The following is a 19,489-nucleotide window of genomic DNA, read 5'->3' on the forward strand; positions in this document are numbered from 1 at the left end:
ATATTATATATGGATCAAGAAGCCTAAGAGTTCATGTAATACAAATACTATGTGTACAAATTTTGGAATTTCAGCTATTCCTTAATTAAAACGTTTGTTTTGAAAATAGTTACTAAAACCTAAAACGGTCTATTTTTACACATGATGACCGTAAAAAAATATTTAATTATTATTTTTGTTAGTATAACATCATTATTAAATTCATTCAATTATTGTAAGAGAATTTATTAATAATTACTAATTCATTTTTTGTGATCTTTTCATAAGACAGTTTAAAAAAATTGTTTTTTTTTTTACTCAACATCAGAGACATAATTTCAGATATTTTTTTTTTTTTGATATGCATAATTAGGAGGTGATTATACTGACGTAGAGACACTAGTACGGGGGATATTAAACAAGGTCTTAAAGGGCAAAAATGGCAACACAGAATTTTCAGTATGTAAATATGTAGCATGGATACCGTAAATAATACTCCTGTTCAATATTCGTGTTGCTGTGGTAAAAATCAGTATTCTAAAATAATCTGTATAATATTTTTTAAGGTTTATATTTGACCAACAAAAATATGAATAAAAAAATTTAAAAAAAAAATCTACATTTAATGTAAAAAGAATAATTTTCTACAATTTTTCATTTTTATATGTATCCAAAATTATAAACTACAAATGTTAAATATTATAATAAAGGTTTACAAATTAAATTTTTACGAATTAATTAGTTTTTTTATGTTATTAATTTCTAATCAAGTTGCTAGTGATTCATAATAAGTGCACCTATATAAAAAATAAAAGCATTGTAAACTTATTATACATTTTTACTATAGAATAATTAAATATCGTTTTTTTTAGACAAAAAAAAAATTAATTAGTCTTTGATTAAAGATTATTTTGATGAAAAATTTACATTTTATTATGTCATACAAATAAGAGAAATAAAGCTCTATTAAACTTATAAATTGAGTAAAAAAACTCAAAATTGAATGCTTTTTAAATATTTTTGTAAAATTTACTGTACATGATCATCGATAAACATAAAACCTGTAATTTTTAATATGAATGATTTTATAGTACAATATAAGTGTAAATATACAAAGTGGAGTATATCTAATTAACAACTTATATAACTTATGATGTACATAACATTTTATACTTTTTTTTTAATCAATTTTTACAATATAGGACTATATTTAAAATATGTTTTGTTATTTTTCACAATTACAAAAAATATTTTAAAAATTAATTTTTTTTTAAGATTTAAAGATAGCTATTTTATGTATAATTTTTAAAGAAAAATGTTAAAACTAAATACTCTTATTTTAATTCAGTAGTTAAGTTTATACAGCATTTTGAATTTTGTTAAATTTTAATTTTGATTTTAATTGATAAGTATAAGTAATTTTTGATATGAAAGATTTTAAATAAGTAAAATCTAAGTGTAAGTATATAAGGGATATTTTAAATGTAAAAACCTTGTGATACCAATTGCTATAACTATTTATTTATTATTAAATTATTTAAGTAAAATTTTATAGTTTACATTAAACCTTACCGGCAATACATTCAACTGATGACTAGTTTTGTTTGATTCATATGTCTTAAAACCATGTAATATGTATAAAGCGCTTTAACAAACTATTAATTTATAATTAATTTAACCATTTAAGTATGTATAGGAAAAGGAATGTTAATGTTTAAGCATACAAAAGTTGTTGGTAAAATGTTTAGTTCAAATATGATATAATATAACTATGAAATAAATATTACGGACTGAAAGATTATTTGAGGAATAAATTGATTCATAAAATTTCATTATATTTAGTATAACCTTATGTTACTAATACCACTTAACTTACTTTAATGAAAGAATTTATACACAGCTTATACATGTAAAATCCAGTGATCATGATCTGCATATTTGTTCTTGATAACATAAATGTAGTAATGTTACGAAATTTTTTGTCAGATTGAAACCATGGTACATTGTATAATGCTTCCCTTACATTTGATTGCTAAAAATATTAGAATAGAGAATTAACAGTAAAATAAGATAATCATTTAAAGTCACTATCAAAAGTACCTTATGAACTAAATATTCACCGAAAACGTTGTTAAGAAACTGGTGATACAGACTTACAACAACAAAAATACTTATTCCCATTTTTTCACCAAAATTTTCACTAATCTAAATTTTAAAAAAGGAGAGAAGACATATATTTATTTAAAGAATTAATAGTTTATAAAATTAAGATATAAGTATTCTAAACTGAAAAGCTTACTTACTGTTATTTGAAATATTGCGAACGTTATTGAAATTATTCCATGCAAGTAATCAACTAATATGAGTGAACTATACATATTTTTTATTTTTCTTATGTACCTAACAATATTAATTTTACGTGTAAAAATTCTATACTAATTAACATTAGTATTACTAAATAGTAAAAAAATAATCCCTGAACTTTAATATCAATATATGATGTTTTACACATAAAACCATTTTTGAATACAATTTGTCTTGGTGTATTATATTCTCATTCTTGAGTGAAATAGGTAGCATGTTTTGACCTGTTTTCATCATAGAACTTTAAATAACTAGAACTTACTTTTAGTATGGTTAGTTTATACTTCAACAAAATTAAAAAATTAAAATAAATTTATTTATTTTAAGATTTTTATGCATTTATTATTTTTACCATAAGGTGTTCATTAAATATCAGTTAATATTAGTAGCTTAGTAGTTTAAATATGTTAACTACTAGGACAATAATAATAATATTATTAAAGAAATAATATGAATTTTGTATGTAGAAATTATCACTATGTGTTTATAGTAGAGAGCGAGGAAATTTATAATTATTTATTATTTATAATTTTCAATCAGACAACATTAACGCTATCCCTATAGGAGTTAATTTGTTTTTGTAGGAATTTGCCAGTTGCCGAAGAGCTTGTAACATACAGATCAATTCATTTATTACGCTTTATCTTTAAAAATATAAAGTGAAATGAATAATTTTTTTACTCAAAGTTTATATTTTTCTGTACACTATAATTTTCATATGAATATTTAATTCTATTCCCTTCTCAATTCTTTTAAAAATTAATTATTTTGAATTTTTGGCATTTGTGTTAGAAAATAATCTAATTGAAAAAATTACTTTTGTACCATTATTTCTAGGTGGAAGGAGGACTAAGCCTGAGAAATTACTAATAATAAAAATAGTTAAATTCACATATGTCATAACCTATACTTTAAAATTGTTATAACTACTGGAATACTAGGTCAAAAGTTAACCAGAAATTTCATTAACTACTCCATTTTCCAATACATATGTTAGTTAAATTTTTATTTTGTCATTTAAAAACTCAAGTTGATTCAATTTTAAAGAATAATGAATTTATAAGAAAATAAAAAAATTGTAAGAAAATTATGAACAGAAGAAACATGGAACTTGTTAAAAAAATGTTTTGTTTTACTATATATTTTTAAATATATTAAACAAAGCGTAGTCAAGAAATCACCCTATTTATATCGATTATTAAATGATAGTTATTATTATTTCACAGCATTAATTTAAAATTAAAACAATTCTTTTAATAAATTGAATTTTTTTGACTTTAAGTTTAAGAATTTTCTAACATTCAAAAAATTTGTTATAATTATATATTAAAAAAATTACAGTCATACTTGGTGTGTTGTTTTCAGAAAAATTATTTAGTACTGAGTTAAGTAAATCAATTTGACCTCCGATTGCGTAAATAGTACCAAACATAAATGCATCTATACCTAAGTAAGTGTTTGTTACTATTAAAGACGTTATAAATTGTATAGTGTATATGCCAGCGACCTCCCAATAATTTCTTATGGTAAATGGTATCCAGCAACTTATAGGGTAATTATGCGGATCATTGAAAAAACTGAGCTTCCGTTGATTACTAAAAAACAATATTTAATATAAATAATGAAATAATCCATCAACTGCAAAATACTATTCACCTATTGAAATAAGCAAATAAAGGCATTAATATAATGCATATGACACCTATAAAACCACTTAACAAATAAAAAACTGTAATTTTCTTTGTATAACGTAAGTGATTTTTGGTAAATTTGTTAGCTTTAGAGCCATAAATTAACACAGCATTTGTTTGTATTTGAACTAGAGATGTATCAAAAGCAATAAAATCATTACTGAATTTAATCATACAGAACCATTTATACATTCCTGAAATAGCCATTGTCCACATATCAATAGTTTTTGCCAACATTAACATACTGGAAGTCACTGTTAATTGTGTTGTCAAAGTGATAACTGAAATGCTTACGAGGAAAAAAATTGTTATACGATATATATTAAACATTTTCAAAGCCAACTTAGATGAACAATTCGTAAGATGTAACATGCCACACCATTTAAGAACGTTAAGTTGCAAATCCATATAGGCCATAGTTGTGTCGACTTTTGGAATTTCGATTCGAAATAAAATTATAATTTTAAAATACCTCTATTATACCGACCAAAACTTATAATTTAATTGTTTAGCTATTTGAATAACTTTTTTAAGTATGATGGATTTTTTGTTTATCATAAATAATAAATGTTTAAATTATATTGCTACAGAAATTTTATCAAATTATTGATTAAATAATTATTTATTAAGTAACGTTTTATTTTTCAGTGAAACAATTAATTAAAGTAAACAAATTTCAAAGAACAATACAAATATCATATTGTATAATATACGAATAACACAAAAAGATAGGTAACTACAAAGAAAAAGGTCATTTATTTCTGCTTAAATGGGTATATAATATTGTAAACTAATTTTTATTGACATAATAATTACGTATTATATTTCCGAAAATTTATAATGTTAGAAAATAAAAAAAATATTATTTCAATATTNTGTAAACTAATTTTTATTGACATAATAATTACGTATTATATTTCCGAAAATTTATAATGTTAGAAAATAAAAAAAATATTATTTCAATATTGACTAATGGTTTATTATAAATATAAAATAAAATAGTAGTTTCAAATATGTAAAAAAAAGGGAACATGAAATATTTCTTTAATTTTTAATCAAACTTTTTAATACGCTAAAAATGGTTTATATAAAATCGAATATGAATATTTTTAAATGTTTTATTATATTAAATTAAAGCTGATGTAATATGCATTAATATGAAAACAAAAAAATTGACCTCTAGACTTGTCTTCACGGTGAAACTGACAACCGTATGCAAAAATATGCTATTTTTGTGAAAAAATTCTAGATATTAAATTTAAAATTTTTTAACATTATGCTATAACTTTTTAAAGAATGCATAAATCAATTCTATTCTTTAATAATAAATACTATATATATATGCCTCTTTCATTCAATATACTTTTTTTTTTTTATCGGACCATTTCCCTTTATACAGGGAGGGTTGCAAACCTTTTAAAATGCGTATAGTAAGTAGAACTTTTTCTACTTAACTTTTGAAAATGTTCCGGAAAGACTGACACTATTATATATACCTTAAATTAAAGCTAATGTAATATACTTTAATTTGAAAAAAACAATTTGACCTCTGGACTTGTCTTCGTGGTGAAAACGGACATCAAAGTTAAAGAAAAACGTACGATTTCCGTGAAAAATTCTCAATTTTATATTTTATATTATTTAATTTATATTTTATATAACTTTTGGAAAAATGTATGGATCAATATTATTATATTTTTATAATAAATTTTTATATACCCTTTTCATATGACACGCTTTTTTTGTAAATCGGATCATACCCCTTTTTACAAAGGGGGTCAAAACTTTAAACATGCGTATTGTTACTAGGACATTTTCAATTTAATTTTTGAAAGTATTCCGAAAATACTGACACTTTTATATATACCTTAAATTAAAGCTAATATAATATACTTTAATTTGAAAAAAAAAATTTGACCTCTGGATTTGTCTTTATGGTAAAAATGACTACCGTATTCAAAAATATGCTATTTTTGTGTTAAAATTCTGGGTTTTGTATTTTATTTTATTTTAAAATACCTGTCAAGGGGAGTACAGATTTTTATAAATATTATAAAATAAGTAAAAATTTGAGATAGCATAGAAAGTTAAATTTATTAAAATTTTTTTGTTTTTTGAACTCGAGAACAATAACTTTGAAATTTGAATTAGCTTAAATAGCTAATTTTTTCAATCGACATTCGTGACGTACGGTTGCTGAGTCGGTTAAACTTGAGTTTTACGCGCTTGGGGTACAAGGTTCCTCCCGCTTATGGCAATGAATTTTTTGCCTTTTCCCTTTTTTCTTAATTCTTTTTAAGTTAGAATAAATTTTCAACTGCTTTGATTTTTATCTAATTTAGATTCAATAACTTCAATAAAGATCAAGGATCTCATCACTGTAGTGGCCACTCGTGAGAAGAAATTTTTTATTTTATTAAAATTATTTTACTATATTGTAAGCTTTAGCTATCTAAGTTAGATTTTTGTTAATTTTATAAAAATAGATGGACTCATTACTTTGACAAACACTTGTATAAGTACTTTAAAATAAATAAAAAAAAATATTGCACACAAAAATAGCATGCTTTTTTAACTACGGCAACCATTTGCAAATAGAAGATAAGTCGTTAGGACAATTTTTTTTTTAAATTATTAATACATAACATAAGTTTAATAAGGACGCAGTATTTTTGGAACATTTTCAAAAGTTAAGTTGAATAAGTTGACTTTTCTAAAAAGTTGCTACTTTAAATCCCCCCTGTAGGTAGATAAAGAGTTGGATTATCAAAAAAATTATATCAAATGAAAGGGAAATATCTCAGGTTTCATTATAAAAAAAAATTGTTTTAATTCCTTAATTTTTAAATAAATTATGGTAATTTTTAGAAAAAAATGTAAAAATTTACCGATTTTAAAAATCGTAATTTTTTTATGGATTTTTAATATTTACGGGGAACGTGGTAAATATTTTTTATTTTTGAGGGTAATGTCTTCAATTAGATACAACTTGGGATATTCTGACATATCGTTGAGAAAAATTAGTTCAATGTGAGCTGAAAATGTAGTGACAGACATAATAAAAAAAATTAACACATCATGGTAAAATTAATACCTGCATCGAAGCTAAAGTACATAACAGTGACGTCAATGACAAAAACAAATAGAAAAGATTCTAAGTCATCACTATAGTTCCAACCTATTATTTGTAACTATCGCTCCTGATGGCGCACATATATACAACAATTCTTTTCATTAATTTTTTTTTACTAAATGACTTCAACCATTATAAATGTCGTTAATTTATATATATTTTTACAATTAATGAATTTTAATAATTATTTTTATTCTTACGCATTAAAATAAATTTTATTTGCAATTAATTAGAATAACTTAAGTTTATAAAAATCTGACATATAATATTCTAATTGTCTCCTCTAAATGTTTTTCAAGAAATAATTTTAAGGAGTGTTAATACACAATTAAAAAATTTTATAATTATAAAAATAAACTATAAATTAATACCAAATTTCAATAAAAATGTTTTACAATATGTTTCGTGAAATTACAAAGGATCACTAGTGTGTCCAACTATAATTATTTTTAACAAACTTGCTTATCATATATAAAATAAACATTAAAAAATATACAATTTTTTAATTTAAATAAAAGATTTATACATTATTGTTAAATTTAAGCCACAAAATGTTCTTATAAAATCAATTAATATTCGCACGATTCTGTCTCTAATGAATTATCTAGAGCAAAATAGTAATTCTCATTAGAGTCACTGATTTCAAATGATTTCCCTGTAACCAATAAAAACAATGAATTTTTTTTTTTAATTTTTTCTACTATAGAAATTACTAGAATTAGAAATCATTATTGTTTCTAAAATTGTTATTAGAAGATTTAATTTTAATCAAATCTTTTATCATTAAAATTTAATTATTAATATTATATAAGTTAAGAAAAAAAAATGATAAATTATATTAACATTGAAAATTTATATGCTACATGACACTAAATATATTTTTTATTTTAAATCAATCATGCGTACCATTCTTTTCGCTAGATGATGCACCAAATGTTTCTGAAAACACAATATTGATTATTAACTATTCAAAATGGGCTTATAATTAATAAATCATAATTCTATAATAAATACCTTGAGTAATGAAAATTACAACAAAGAGTATGATGACGACCAACAACATATAAAACTTCATTTTTTATTGAAATTTAAAAACTTTTTTTGAAAAATTTAACTGAATGTATACATTTAATGCTTAGTTTCAATTTTAAAAATCAGATAAAAATAAATAACCTTAAAATGGTTATTAAAAAAAAAGGATTACCACTAAGCTATGATAAGTGATATTTCCTGATGATGAAAACAATATAGGCAGGCCATGGTTTTTATTTATTTAAACGAATTACCTCGAGCCAGATGGTATTCTTCACTAGAGTTCTTATCAAGATTAGGTGGTTCTTAATATCAAAATAAGAGTGTTAATACATAATTAAAAATTTTATAATTATAAAAGTTAAATAAAAATAAATATCAATGAAAATGTTTTACAATATGGTTCGTGAAATTACATAAGATCGCATGTGTGTCCAAAAATAATTTGTTTTCAATAAACTTGCTTATTGTAAGTAAAATTTACATTTATTAATATTCAATTTTGAATAATACACTAATATTAAATTTAAGCCACAAAATGATCGATGTTCTTATAAAATCAATTAATTGTCGTACAATTCTATCTTAAATGTATTACCTTCAGCCAGATAGTACTTTTCATCAGAGTCACTGATTTCAAATGATTCCTCTATAACCAATAAAAACAAGGAATTAAATGTTTTTTTAAATTTCTCTATACTAAAAAAATGTCAAGTATAATAATCATTAATATTTTCTGAATGTTTTATATATTATATTTCATAAATAAATTACCTTCCGTTATCAATTCATTTAATTTCTTCTCGACGTTAGGTGGTTCTTAATATCAAAATAAGAGTGTTAATACACATTTAAAAAATTTTAAAATTATAAAAATTAAATAAAAATAAATATCAATGAAAATGTTTTATAATATGGTCCGTGGTATTACATAAGGTCACAAGTGTGTCCAAAAATAATTATTTTCAATAAATTTGCTTGTCATAAGTAAAATAAACATTTATCAATAATTAATCAATCATGCATACCACTTTTTTCTCTTGATGATGCATCAAATGTTTCTGAAAACACAATATTGATTAATAACTGTTCAAAATGGTCGCGGCACAGTGGTGACGTGGCATAGTTGGATCAAGTATAATGATATCTGACAATGATTAAAATCACTATCAAAAATAAACACTTCGATGCAAATCTTTAGATAGTGTTTAATTTTAAAAAAATTGGTGTTTTATTCCAAAAGCTACTTGATCTGCTGGTTCCTTATTAATATCTCGATTAAGATAAAGTATGTCGAATGAAAAAGGGTTTATTAAAAAATATTATTTCTCATAAAAAAAATTGTGTGGATCCATAAACTTTTCAATAAGTTATAGCATTATAAAGTTAAATATAATATAAATAATAAAATCGAGAATTTTCACACGAAAATAGCATTCAATAGCCATTTTCGCCGTGAACACAAGTCCAGGGGTCAATTTTTTTTTTTTCAAATTAAAGTACATTTCATTAGCTTTAATTTAAGATATATATAAAAGTGTCAGACCTTCCGGAACATTTTCAAAAATGTTGAAAAAGTTAATTTTTTGTTAAAAAGTTGTCATTTTTAAATTCCCCCCTGTGGGCAGAAAAAAGGTCAAATTTACAAAAAAATATACCAAATGATAGGTAAAGACATCAAGCATCTATATAAAAAAAAAATTATATTCATATGTTAATTTTTGAAAAATTTACGGCAGTTTTTAGTAAAAAAATTTCGAAAATTAGCGATTTTTAAATTTGTAATTTTTTTGGTGGTTTCCCCCATTTACGGGGAACGAGGGAAATTTTTTCAATTTTGAAGGGTAATGTCTTCGACTAGATACAATTTGTGATCTTTTGACGTATCGTTGAAAGAAATCGGTTCGGTGAGAGCTGAGAAAAAGTGGTAACAGACACAAAAAAAAACACATCATAGTAAAACCAATACCTTCTCAGCATCGCATCGAAGCTAAAATGAGATATAATTTAATAATTCTAAAATGATTATTAAAAAAAAAGGAATACCACTAAGCTATGATAAGTAATATTTCCTGATGATGAAAACAATATGGGCCAAGGTGTTTTTTTTATTTTGGCAATACTATTTTAATTAAAATAAATTTATGAATTTTGATAAATATTTTTATTGTTACGTGATTAAATAAGTTTTATTTAAAATTAATTTGCTGAAACTAAATTAATAAAAACTATTTTACTTTCTTATCTTACTTTAATATGATTAGTTTATTAGTCAACAATATTTAAAATTTTCTTTTATTATGCTTTTTTTTATTTTTACAAGAAGATGTTAAATAAGTAATATTTATTACTAATAGCTTAGTAGTTTATATATATAAACTACTAGGACAATAATAGTAATATTATTAAAGAGATAATTAAAGAAATTCTGTTTAAAATAAATTACCTTTAGCCAAATGGTATTCTTCACTAGAGTTCTTCTCGACGTTAGGTGGTTCTTAATATCAAAAAAAGAGTGTTAAAACACAATTAAAAAATTTTATTATTATAAAAATTAAATAAAAATAAATATCAATGAAAATGTTTTACAATATGGTTCGTGAAATTACATAAGATCATAAGTTTGTCTAAAAATAATTTGTTTTCAATAAACTTGCTTATTGTAAGTAAAATTTACATTTATTAATATTCAATTTTGAATAATACATTAATAATAAATTTAAGCCACAAAATGATCGATGTTCTTATAAAATCAATTAATTCTCGTACAATTCTATCTTAAATGTATTACCTTCAGCCAGATAGTACTTTTCACCAGAGTCACTGATTTCAAATGATTCATCTATAACCAATAAAAACAAGGAATTAAAGGTTTTTTTTTTTACAATAGAAATTACATGAATTAGAAATCATTAATGTTTTCTGAAGACTTTATTAGAAGATTTCATTTTAATCAAATTTTTAATCAATAAAATTGAATTAATCAATATTATATAAGTTAAAAAAAATGATAAATGATAAATATGATATTAACATTGTAAATTAATATGTTACATGAGACTAAATATTAGCTTCGATGCGAAGCTGAGAAGGTATTGGTTTTACTAAGATGTGTTTTTTTTATTATTATTTTTTTTTTTTGTGTCTGTTAACACTTCTTCTCAGCTCTTACCGAACCGATTTCTTTCAATGATACGTCAAAAGATTATAAATCGTATCTAGTCGAAGACATTACCCTCAAAAATTGAAAAAAATTTTAGTTCCCCGTAAATGGGGGAAACCTCCAAAAAAATTACAAATTTAAAAATGGCTAATTTTCGAAATTTTTTCAATTTTTTTTACTAAAAACTACCATAACTTTTTTAAAAATAAATATATCAATATAATTTTTTATATAGATGCATGATATCATTACCTTTCATTTGGTATATTTTATATATAAATTTGACCCTTTACCTGCCCACAGGAAGGGATTTAAAATGACAACTTTTTCACAAAAAATTGACTTTTCCAACTTAAATTTTGAAAGTGTTCCGGAGAGTCTGACACTTATATATATATATATATATATTAAATTAAAGCTAATGTAATCTACTTTATTATGTAAAAAAAAAATTTCGGACTTTATTTTGTCTTCACGGTGAACCAAATGCTATTATTGTGTGAAAATTCTCAATTTTATTTTTTACATTTTTAACTTTATAATGCTATAACTTATTGAAAAGTGTATTGATCAATATAATTTTTTTATGGGAAATACTATTTTTTAATAATCCCTTTTTCATTCGACATACTTTATCTTAATCAGGATATTAATGAGGAACTAGCAGTTTATGAAGCTTTTGGAATAATCCACCAATTTTTTAAAATTAAACACTATCTAAAGATTTGCATCGAAGCGTTTTTTTTTTATTGTGATTTTAATCACTGTCAGATAACATTATACTTGATCCAACTATGCCACGTCATCACTGTGCCGCGACCCCCCTGTGCTTGGTTTTTTTTTTTATTTTATTTAAAAGAATCATGCATACCATATGTTTTGTTAGATGGTGCACCTAATGAATCTGAAAACACATTAATTATTATTAACTATTCAAAATGGGCTTATAATTAATAAATCATAATTCTATAATAAATACCTTGAGTAATGAAAATTACAACAAAGAGTATGATGACGACCAACAACATATAAAATTTCATTTTTTATTGAAATTTAAAAACTTTTTTTGAAAAATTTAACTGAATGTATACATTTAATGCTTAGTTTCAATTTTAATAAGATCACTAGCTTATATATCTAATTAAAACAACTTCTAAAATAATTGTTACGTGATAAACAATAAAAAATCATGTTTTAAGACTTATTGTTTGCTAAATAAATCATTATTGACGTCAAATAATACAACTATAGTTTCACTTAATGATTAACAAATACATACATCTGTTTAATCATTCTGATACTAATACATTTATGTCAACATTTCTTTTAAATTATTAGATTTAAAAATATTGAACTATACCAATAGCATACGTTATTATTTTAAGTTTTACGTAATACGTTAATTAATACGCAATTACTTGTGCATTAATCATGTTAAGTTAAAAAAGAGTTAACCTTATTAAATTATTCATTCGACAAAACAATTATATTTTATTAAATGTCATCCATACGATAATTTTAAATAATAATAGTTTATTGTTCAATAACTTAATTATCCAAAATACTTTAAATGAAACAAGTGAACTTTAGAATAAGGTATAGTAATGAATGCGATGCAGTGAGGGATTTCTTTTTCCTCGCCTTATCCCAACTACTTGCGGTCGGCCACCCTTATCCTAAACTTCGACTTGACATCATCTACGCTCACATCAGCCATTCACATATCCTATTCTATAACATGCTTTCATCTCTTTTTTTTTTCTTCCTCTTCTTTCTTCAACATTAATTTTTATGACTCTTCTAACAGCTTCCGATTCCTCTCTCCTCATAACATGCCCAAACTATCTAATTCTTTTTTCTCTCGTCTTATCCATGATTGACGCTATATTTATACACCTTCTTATATGTTCGTTTCTTATCCTATCTTCTCTAGTCACTTTATTCGTCTATCCTAAAATTGTCATCTGTGCCATTCTCTTTTTAACTGGTTAACACTGAACCATTCATCAAAGCTAGTATCATTAAAGACTTTTAGAACTTACCATTCAGTCACATTGGAATTCTTTTATCGAATAACACACTTGGCGCTTTTCTCCACTTAATTCACCCGCACTTGATTCTATTTCTTACATTCTCATTAATATCTCAGGTCTTTTACACAATCAATCAATTGAAATACCTAAAACTTTTCACCTTTCCTACCACGTCCTTGCTTATTGACACTGATCTCATTTTTCTTACCTCATGTTCTCCTTTGTCAAACTTGTACTCTATATACTCTGTTTTACTCCTACTTATTTTTAATTCCTTTTCTTCAAGAGCTGATTACTATTCTTTGATTAATTTCCTCCCTATTTTCACCTTTCAACACTATACCATCAGCGAACAACATGCACCATAGTACTTGTCCTTTTATTTCTGTAGTAATTTCATTCACCACTATAGAATATAAGTAAGGACTTAAAGCAGAACCTTGGTAAACTTTGACTCTTACTCTAAAAGCTTCTGTTATTCCTCCTATAGTGTTTAGCCTGGTTCAAGTGCCACCATATATATCTTCTATTATATGACTGTACCGTTTCGGAACTCTTTCCTTATTAATTGGGCAAACCATGCCAAATCATCTAGAAGTGGTTTCTCGACCACATCATTTATTATTTTTGCGCTAGAGTATCGGTGTGATCAGGCTCTACAGGGCTATGAAACGTCGACGTGAGCACAGTTCCCCTAGCTCAAAGAATTGGGCGCGACCTCAAGTTGTGGATAGAGGAACGGTCTGCAGATATGCAGGTTAGTTGCAAAATAAGTAGTCCATTAATTTGTACTGACGAATAAGTAGTTATGAACAGCGAGCTCCTCGTTCACTCTTTAACCCTGCAATTATGCAGAGTAGCTATGATATAAGCCAATTTTAAAGTGGACGAATAAGCGGTAGCGTTCGAGGGAACTTGTTTAACAGGTGGGTTGGCCCAGTAACCTGGTAAGGCGATCACCTAGGTGAAGGCAACATCGAAAACAAATTCCCTAGCGGCAGGTAAACCGCAGGAAAGGTCACCCGTAAAACCAAATAAGGAAAGACACTATCAGAAATCCAAAGTTACGGTTCCAGGATTTTTGGAGACTCTTGGACGCTTGGGAGAGTGCCATCTAGCGGACTGCACTACGGAAGATCCCTCAGCCTTTCCTCGCTAGGAGTCTTCTTGTCAGACCCTCCTTAGGTCTTTGGGTCCTTTATGACTGACCCTGCACCCAGACAATCCTTGGCCCATCCTTTTTCAGGAGAAGCACCCCTTGGATTTGTCCGGGCCTTTGCAGGCCTGTACCACATGCCTGTGCTTCAGGCACCTGTAGCATCTCGGACCCTTTTCTGCGAGTATCTTCTACCGACTGGTGACCCATCCCACATGGATACGGGCGATACCTGCAATACGGGGAGCTAGCCTTGCCGGTACCTTAACTTGGGCGTACCGCCCTTTGCCGCCGGAGTTCGCTCGGACCACCACGGGTCTGATTTCCAACGACACCTTGTCTTCGCCCTTCACGTCCATTCCTTCACGTTGAGGAGCATGACGGGGACGGTCATCACCGCACGGTGGACTCGCACATCATGCTCCTTCAGATTCCACATCATTTCCTTCACGCAAACGTTTCATAGCCCCATAGAACCCGATCACACCGACACTGTAGCGCAGGGTAATGGACCACGTTGTGAATTAGCTCTTGATTAGTTTTGGGTTGACTCACAACTAGGTGTTATATTGTGACGTTAGCTGCCCTGAAGTAATGCCTAACGATTATTCCTGGACAGCCAGCAATTAGTCGACCAAAGTACAAAAAAACGAATTTCATTTTTACATTATTGTTATATTAAAACAATTTCCTTTTTTATGACTATGTAAAAAATGTTAAAAAACAGTCAGGACGTTAAAAACACATAGGTTATTCTATATTAAATCTAATATAAATTTTATAATTAACCTTAATATAACTAAAAGTTTACAATAAAAAAAAATTATGTGAAATTCTAATCTCTTTCTAATAACTTTCTTTGCATATTTGTCGTAATTGAACTCGATAAAAATTATTAATAAGTTATATTACTTTATAGTGACTTTCAAGTGTGTTATTACACAGTGTATAATCTATATTTTAACTAAATTTCAAATATTTAAAACAATTTTCTTCAGATTTGGAGGCCTACAAAGTTTGAAATTTTGTAAAACAAATACATTTATTTTAGATGCATTATTTCTGTTGGGGAACCTAATTATCTATAATTATAATTATATAATTATTTTTAATTATCTAGTTATATCTTTGTTTAATTCACTATAGAAAATTTAAAGTTTAAGAAAAAAGTGTAACATGTGTTAAGTCGCTATTTAGTAGTTGAGCCTAAATGCCCACCAACAGTATTCTAAGGGACCAACGGGAAATAGCCGTTTATGTATTTTTAAATTTTGTTTTCTGAATATATATTCATCAGTCAAGCTCACTTTTCACCAAATATTCCCCCCCTCTTCGGAGTTGTGGTGACCTCGTGCAAAATTTCTGGAATAATAGCTGAAGGAAATTAGACAACGGTTTTGTCGAGATCGGTTATAGGTGTTTAATTCACTTGATGATGGGATATTATGTAATGACGCTAGTAATAAAATTACCATCTGTATTTCGATTTGAATTATTGTAATTTTGATATTTATTATTATATATAATGTTATTATTAAAATTATTGGCATTGTTATTACCAAAATTATTATAATTATTATCTACATTTCTATTGTTATTATTAAAGTATCATTATTATTGAAATTCTTACTATAATTCCTATTATTGTTTACATTGTACTTATTTTTACCCGAATTCATACACAGACTCTTCAGAAGGGTTTCTGTAAAATTGTCAAGCTATTGTTGTATTTTTTTATTATGGTCTATTTTCTTGTTTATGCCTGCTGAACACCTAGAGATGATATAATCCAAAAGGAAGCTGCTAGCGACACACACTATATACGTGGTAGGTAAGTTAAATTAAATATAAGGAAAGAGTAATGGTCACGATGATGGTAAAATGTCAACTGGCGTTAGAGATATATTATTATGGTACATTGATCGTGAATTGCAAAAGTGTTTATGTGTGTAGTCTTTCCTCCTGTAGTAATACGTGTGTCACTGTGTCAACAAAATAAGCCTAGTCGACGTTACAATAATAATGTTAGATATGATCACATATATGTAATCGTATCAGCTGCTTTCCCTGCATATTAGGTCTGACCTCATATTTCGACAGCTTCTAATGAGACACTGTCTTTGAGTAACAGTCCCATTGGTATCTATAAAACAGTATGGTCCTTTAGGATCTTTGGTAGGGTTTCGACAGTAATTATTAGCTGCTACATAATTTCCGTCAATTAAAAGTTTTTCATCTACTTTCTATTTGACAATTAATATTATTAGTTAATATATTAAACTATTTTATATTATTTAATTTTTCAACAATCTGTTAAAACTAACTTATTTTAAAATGTCTATGAATAAAAGTTCGTAGATAATTTTGTGTAAGAAATCATAATTTTATTATAGGGAAATTTTATTGTTTATTAAAATAGAATAATTATAATTTTTATTTAATTTGAGTACTTTTTATTTAAGAGTTTTTTTTTCATAAAATTTATATAAAACAAATAATATTTAACATAGTAACAATTCAATTTATCAATCATTATGAGACGTAGAAATAATATTGCATTATAATAATTTTTTTTAAAATAAGAATTCTAGACGAAATTTTTTCTGTCTTATATTAACTACTTAGATCATTAAAATGTTCATTCTTCATGATATTTGTATCGAAAATCTACATAAATGTTTATGAAATGAGAAATTTCATCATGAGATTTTTGATAGTTAAGAAATGTTATAATTATAAATAGTTTTTCAAAAAATAATATTTTAATTTCCTTAGAAACAATGATTTGTTTATTGGTGAACATTAAACACAAATAATTATCGCATTATTCGATAAACATTTTGCTTGGATTTTATTATTATTTTTATATAAATGTAAAAAAAGTTATTATGATGCAATTTTTTTTATATGTCTCATGAAAATTGATAAATTTCATTGTTACTATGTTAAATTTTATTTGTTTTATATAAATTTTATGAAAAAAAAAACTTAAAACCACTTCAAAATCAAAAGTACTCAAAACTAAATTTAAATTTAAATTTAGCAATAGAGAGAGTTTTGCGTTTGTCATATTTGAAAACTAAGCTTTTATTGATGCAAGTCTTGAAAATCTGAATTTTTATTTTCAGCAAGGGAAACAAAATTTAAGTCAACAAATCTAAGATGTTATGAAGATTGATTTGTCGTTGTTTGATAAAACATTAATTTTATTTTTTTTATGTTGTTATATATTCAATAATTTTCTGTTTGTTCAATTTTATTAGTTATTTGGTATTTGGTTCATTATGAAAAAAATTATAAAATTATTAGTTATCTCAGAATTCAAGATTATGTTTGTAAAATAAATAGTTAATTTAACTAAAATATTTGCATTATTAACTTATTAAATATTAACGAAGAAATGTTTTTATATTTAAATTTTTTAGTATTCAAGCCATTATCCATATCTTTCTTTGTATAACTCACTAATTTAATCGTTTTATTTTTTGTTACTGAAAGATAGTTTTGACTTTGTTTACCATATTAAATATTTTCTTATTTAGTTTAGTGTCTATGTGAAAATAAGTGCATAGACTTATATCTCATTTATTTGGAGCATATCAATTTTATAATTATTATATGAATAATTGACTTACTTTGCGCAGCTCTGTTATGTTCCAAGGAAGGCATTGTTCCCCGTTTTCAGTAATCCATTGTGATCCGCTATATTGATAACCAGATAATGATATAGTACATTCTGGTAGTTCTGCTTGGGGTAAGGGATAATCTGCGAGAAATATCTTTTTAGTATTAATTAATAGCAATTTTATTGTAATTGGAAGAAAACTTATAATAATGATAAATGAATAACTTGAATTTTGCTATATTTACTCTCTGGTCCACTGCAATAAAGTGTCCAATGACCCACATTTTTGGTACCTATTCCAAACCAATGAAGAAATTGTATTTTAAAGTCAGTGATTTTTAATAAAGTGATCATTTTATTATTAATATTCAGTTTTTGAACTTGCAACGATTTGTCTATAATTCTATAAAATGTAAACAATTTTATATTGTTTGTGATAAATTATGTTCATAATATTTCTTCTGTGATTTTCATTATATTGTTATTACATGTTAAATAAGTTGATTAAAAAATCAATTAAAAACAATAATGTACTTATTTCATATAGATAAGTATTACAATTATTTTTTATCGCGTAAAAGTAATTATAGTACAACTCTAAAAAATAAAAAAATTGTAAAATAATTTGAAAAATGTTTTAAAAAAAGTACTTAAAATCAGTGTATCCAATTAAATTAATAAATATTTCACCAATATAAAATAATACATACAAGAGTATACGATTTCAAAAAAAATTAATTAAATTTTAAAGTTAAATATTATTTTTAACAGTGGTATAATTTATGAGTTAATTTATTTGAATTACAAATATATAATAATAAATAAAAAATAATTATTCATTAGATAAAATATAAACATTAATAGAGATAAAAAAGCTCTACTCGTAAAATGTTTTGATTGTACAGTAATTTTTAAATAAGCGATATTTAAAATACATATTTTCTTTGGTTATTCAATTTTTATGAATTTATTAACATAAATATATATTACGTGATAGAATAGTGGTGCCATTGCCAATATGAAACTAATTCCTCTTTGTCGAATAATTTATGAAAAATTTCAAACTCTCCATCTGTTGAATTTTCAAAGTATGAAATAATTATTTGATTCGTTGGTTGTCCTTCGATTACTATCTAAAATTAATCTATTATTATTTTGTTGAAATATCATAACCTTAAATTTATTATATGTATCTGGAGGCAAAGGCGAAGCTAGATAAAAATTTCTGAGGGTGCTAAAAAGAAATAGTTTTGACTTTGTTTACCATATTAAATATTTAGTTTGGGGCATCACCTCTACACTATCCACGTTAG

At 25.2% G+C, this 19,489-nt stretch overlaps 3 protein-coding genes across 10 annotated transcripts in view; all 3 read right to left on the bottom strand.

The window, feature by feature from the left end:
* Positions 1-622: 622 nt before the first annotated feature.
* On the bottom strand, positions 623-4,734 carry LOC126902521 (odorant receptor 43a). 4 transcript variants are annotated; one of them, XM_050679892.1, is made up of 9 exons: positions 4,000-4,734; positions 3,691-3,938; positions 2,462-2,567; positions 2,283-2,379; positions 2,080-2,184; positions 1,856-2,011; positions 1,552-1,596; positions 1,018-1,040; positions 623-776 (listed from the first exon to the last, which is right to left on the bottom strand). In XM_050679892.1, the coding sequence occupies exons 1-9, from the start codon at positions 4,449-4,451 to the stop codon at positions 746-748; spliced, it is 1,263 nt and encodes a 420-aa protein (XP_050535849.1). In that variant the 5' UTR covers positions 4,452-4,734; the 3' UTR covers positions 623-745. The 4 variants fall into 4 exon arrangements, with proteins under 4 accessions (XP_050535849.1, XP_050535852.1, XP_050535851.1 ...); XM_050679894.1 differs by having other exon boundaries at positions 625-776; positions 1,552-1,634; positions 4,000-4,731; XM_050679895.1 differs by lacking the exon at positions 1,018-1,040 and having other exon boundaries at positions 624-776.
* A 2,604-nt stretch (positions 4,735-7,338) lies between these two features.
* Positions 7,339-12,508, bottom strand: LOC126902544 (uncharacterized). 5 transcript variants are annotated; one of them, XR_007703235.1, is made up of 11 exons: positions 12,342-12,507; positions 12,234-12,266; positions 10,991-11,041; positions 10,646-10,696; positions 9,228-9,260; positions 8,974-9,018; positions 8,798-8,848; positions 8,454-8,504; positions 8,182-8,322; positions 8,074-8,106; positions 7,711-7,822 (listed from the first exon to the last, which is right to left on the bottom strand). XR_007703235.1 is itself a non-coding variant. In XM_050679928.1 (10 exons), the coding sequence occupies exons 1-10, from the start codon at positions 12,400-12,402 to the stop codon at positions 7,737-7,739; spliced, it is 495 nt and encodes a 164-aa protein (XP_050535885.1). In that variant the 5' UTR covers positions 12,403-12,507; the 3' UTR covers positions 7,339-7,736. The 5 variants fall into 5 exon arrangements, 4 of the variants coding, with proteins under 4 accessions (XP_050535885.1, XP_050535886.1, XP_050535887.1 ...); XM_050679928.1 differs by lacking the exon at positions 8,182-8,322 and having other exon boundaries at positions 7,339-7,822; XM_050679929.1 differs by lacking the exons at positions 8,182-8,322; positions 8,454-8,504 and having other exon boundaries at positions 7,339-7,822.
* Positions 12,509-16,605: 4,097 nt separating this feature from the next.
* The window catches only part of LOC126902018 (uncharacterized), a 6,641-nt gene continuing 3,757 nt past the window's right edge, over positions 16,606-19,489 (bottom strand). Inside the window, exons 7-10 of the mRNA XM_050679041.1 lie at positions 19,167-19,309; positions 18,422-18,579; positions 18,187-18,317; positions 16,606-16,794 (exon numbers count right to left, since the gene is read on the bottom strand). Coding sequence (XP_050534998.1) covers positions 16,606-16,794; positions 18,187-18,317; positions 18,422-18,579; positions 19,167-19,309 — 621 coding nt within the window. The remainder of the gene's footprint in view (positions 16,795-18,186; positions 18,318-18,421; positions 18,580-19,166; positions 19,310-19,489) is intronic.

Source organism: Daktulosphaira vitifoliae, unplaced genomic scaffold (assembly GCF_025091365.1).
Source record: "Daktulosphaira vitifoliae isolate Bord-2020 unplaced genomic scaffold, ASM2509136v1 Scaffold_3, whole genome shotgun sequence".
Classification (NCBI taxonomy): Eukaryota; Metazoa; Arthropoda; class Insecta; order Hemiptera; family Phylloxeridae; genus Daktulosphaira; species Daktulosphaira vitifoliae.

Coding starts and splice junctions, on each gene's coding strand:
- LOC126902544 (XM_050679928.1), bottom strand. CDS start 12,402: ATGAAATTTTATATGTTGTTGGTCGTCATCATACTCTTTGTTGTAATT. Junction 10,697..10,990: donor AAAGTACTATCTGGCTGAAG/GTAATACATTTA, acceptor TTTGATATTAAG/AACCACCTAACGTCGAGAAG. Junction 8,107..8,453: donor AGAATACCATCTGGCTCGAG/GTAATTCGTTTA, acceptor TTGTGTTTTCAG/AAACATTTGGTGCATCATCT.
- LOC126902521 (XM_050679892.1), bottom strand. CDS start 4,451: ATGGCCTATATGGATTTGCAACTTAACGTTCTTAAATGGTGTGGCATG. Junction 2,568..3,690: donor TTCTGAAAACAACACACCAA/GTATGACTGTAA, acceptor TGATGAAAACAG/GTCAAAACATGCTACCTATT. Junction 1,597..1,855: donor GTATAAATTCTTTCATTAAA/GTAAGTTAAGTG, acceptor CATGGTTTTAAG/ACATATGAATCAAACAAAAC.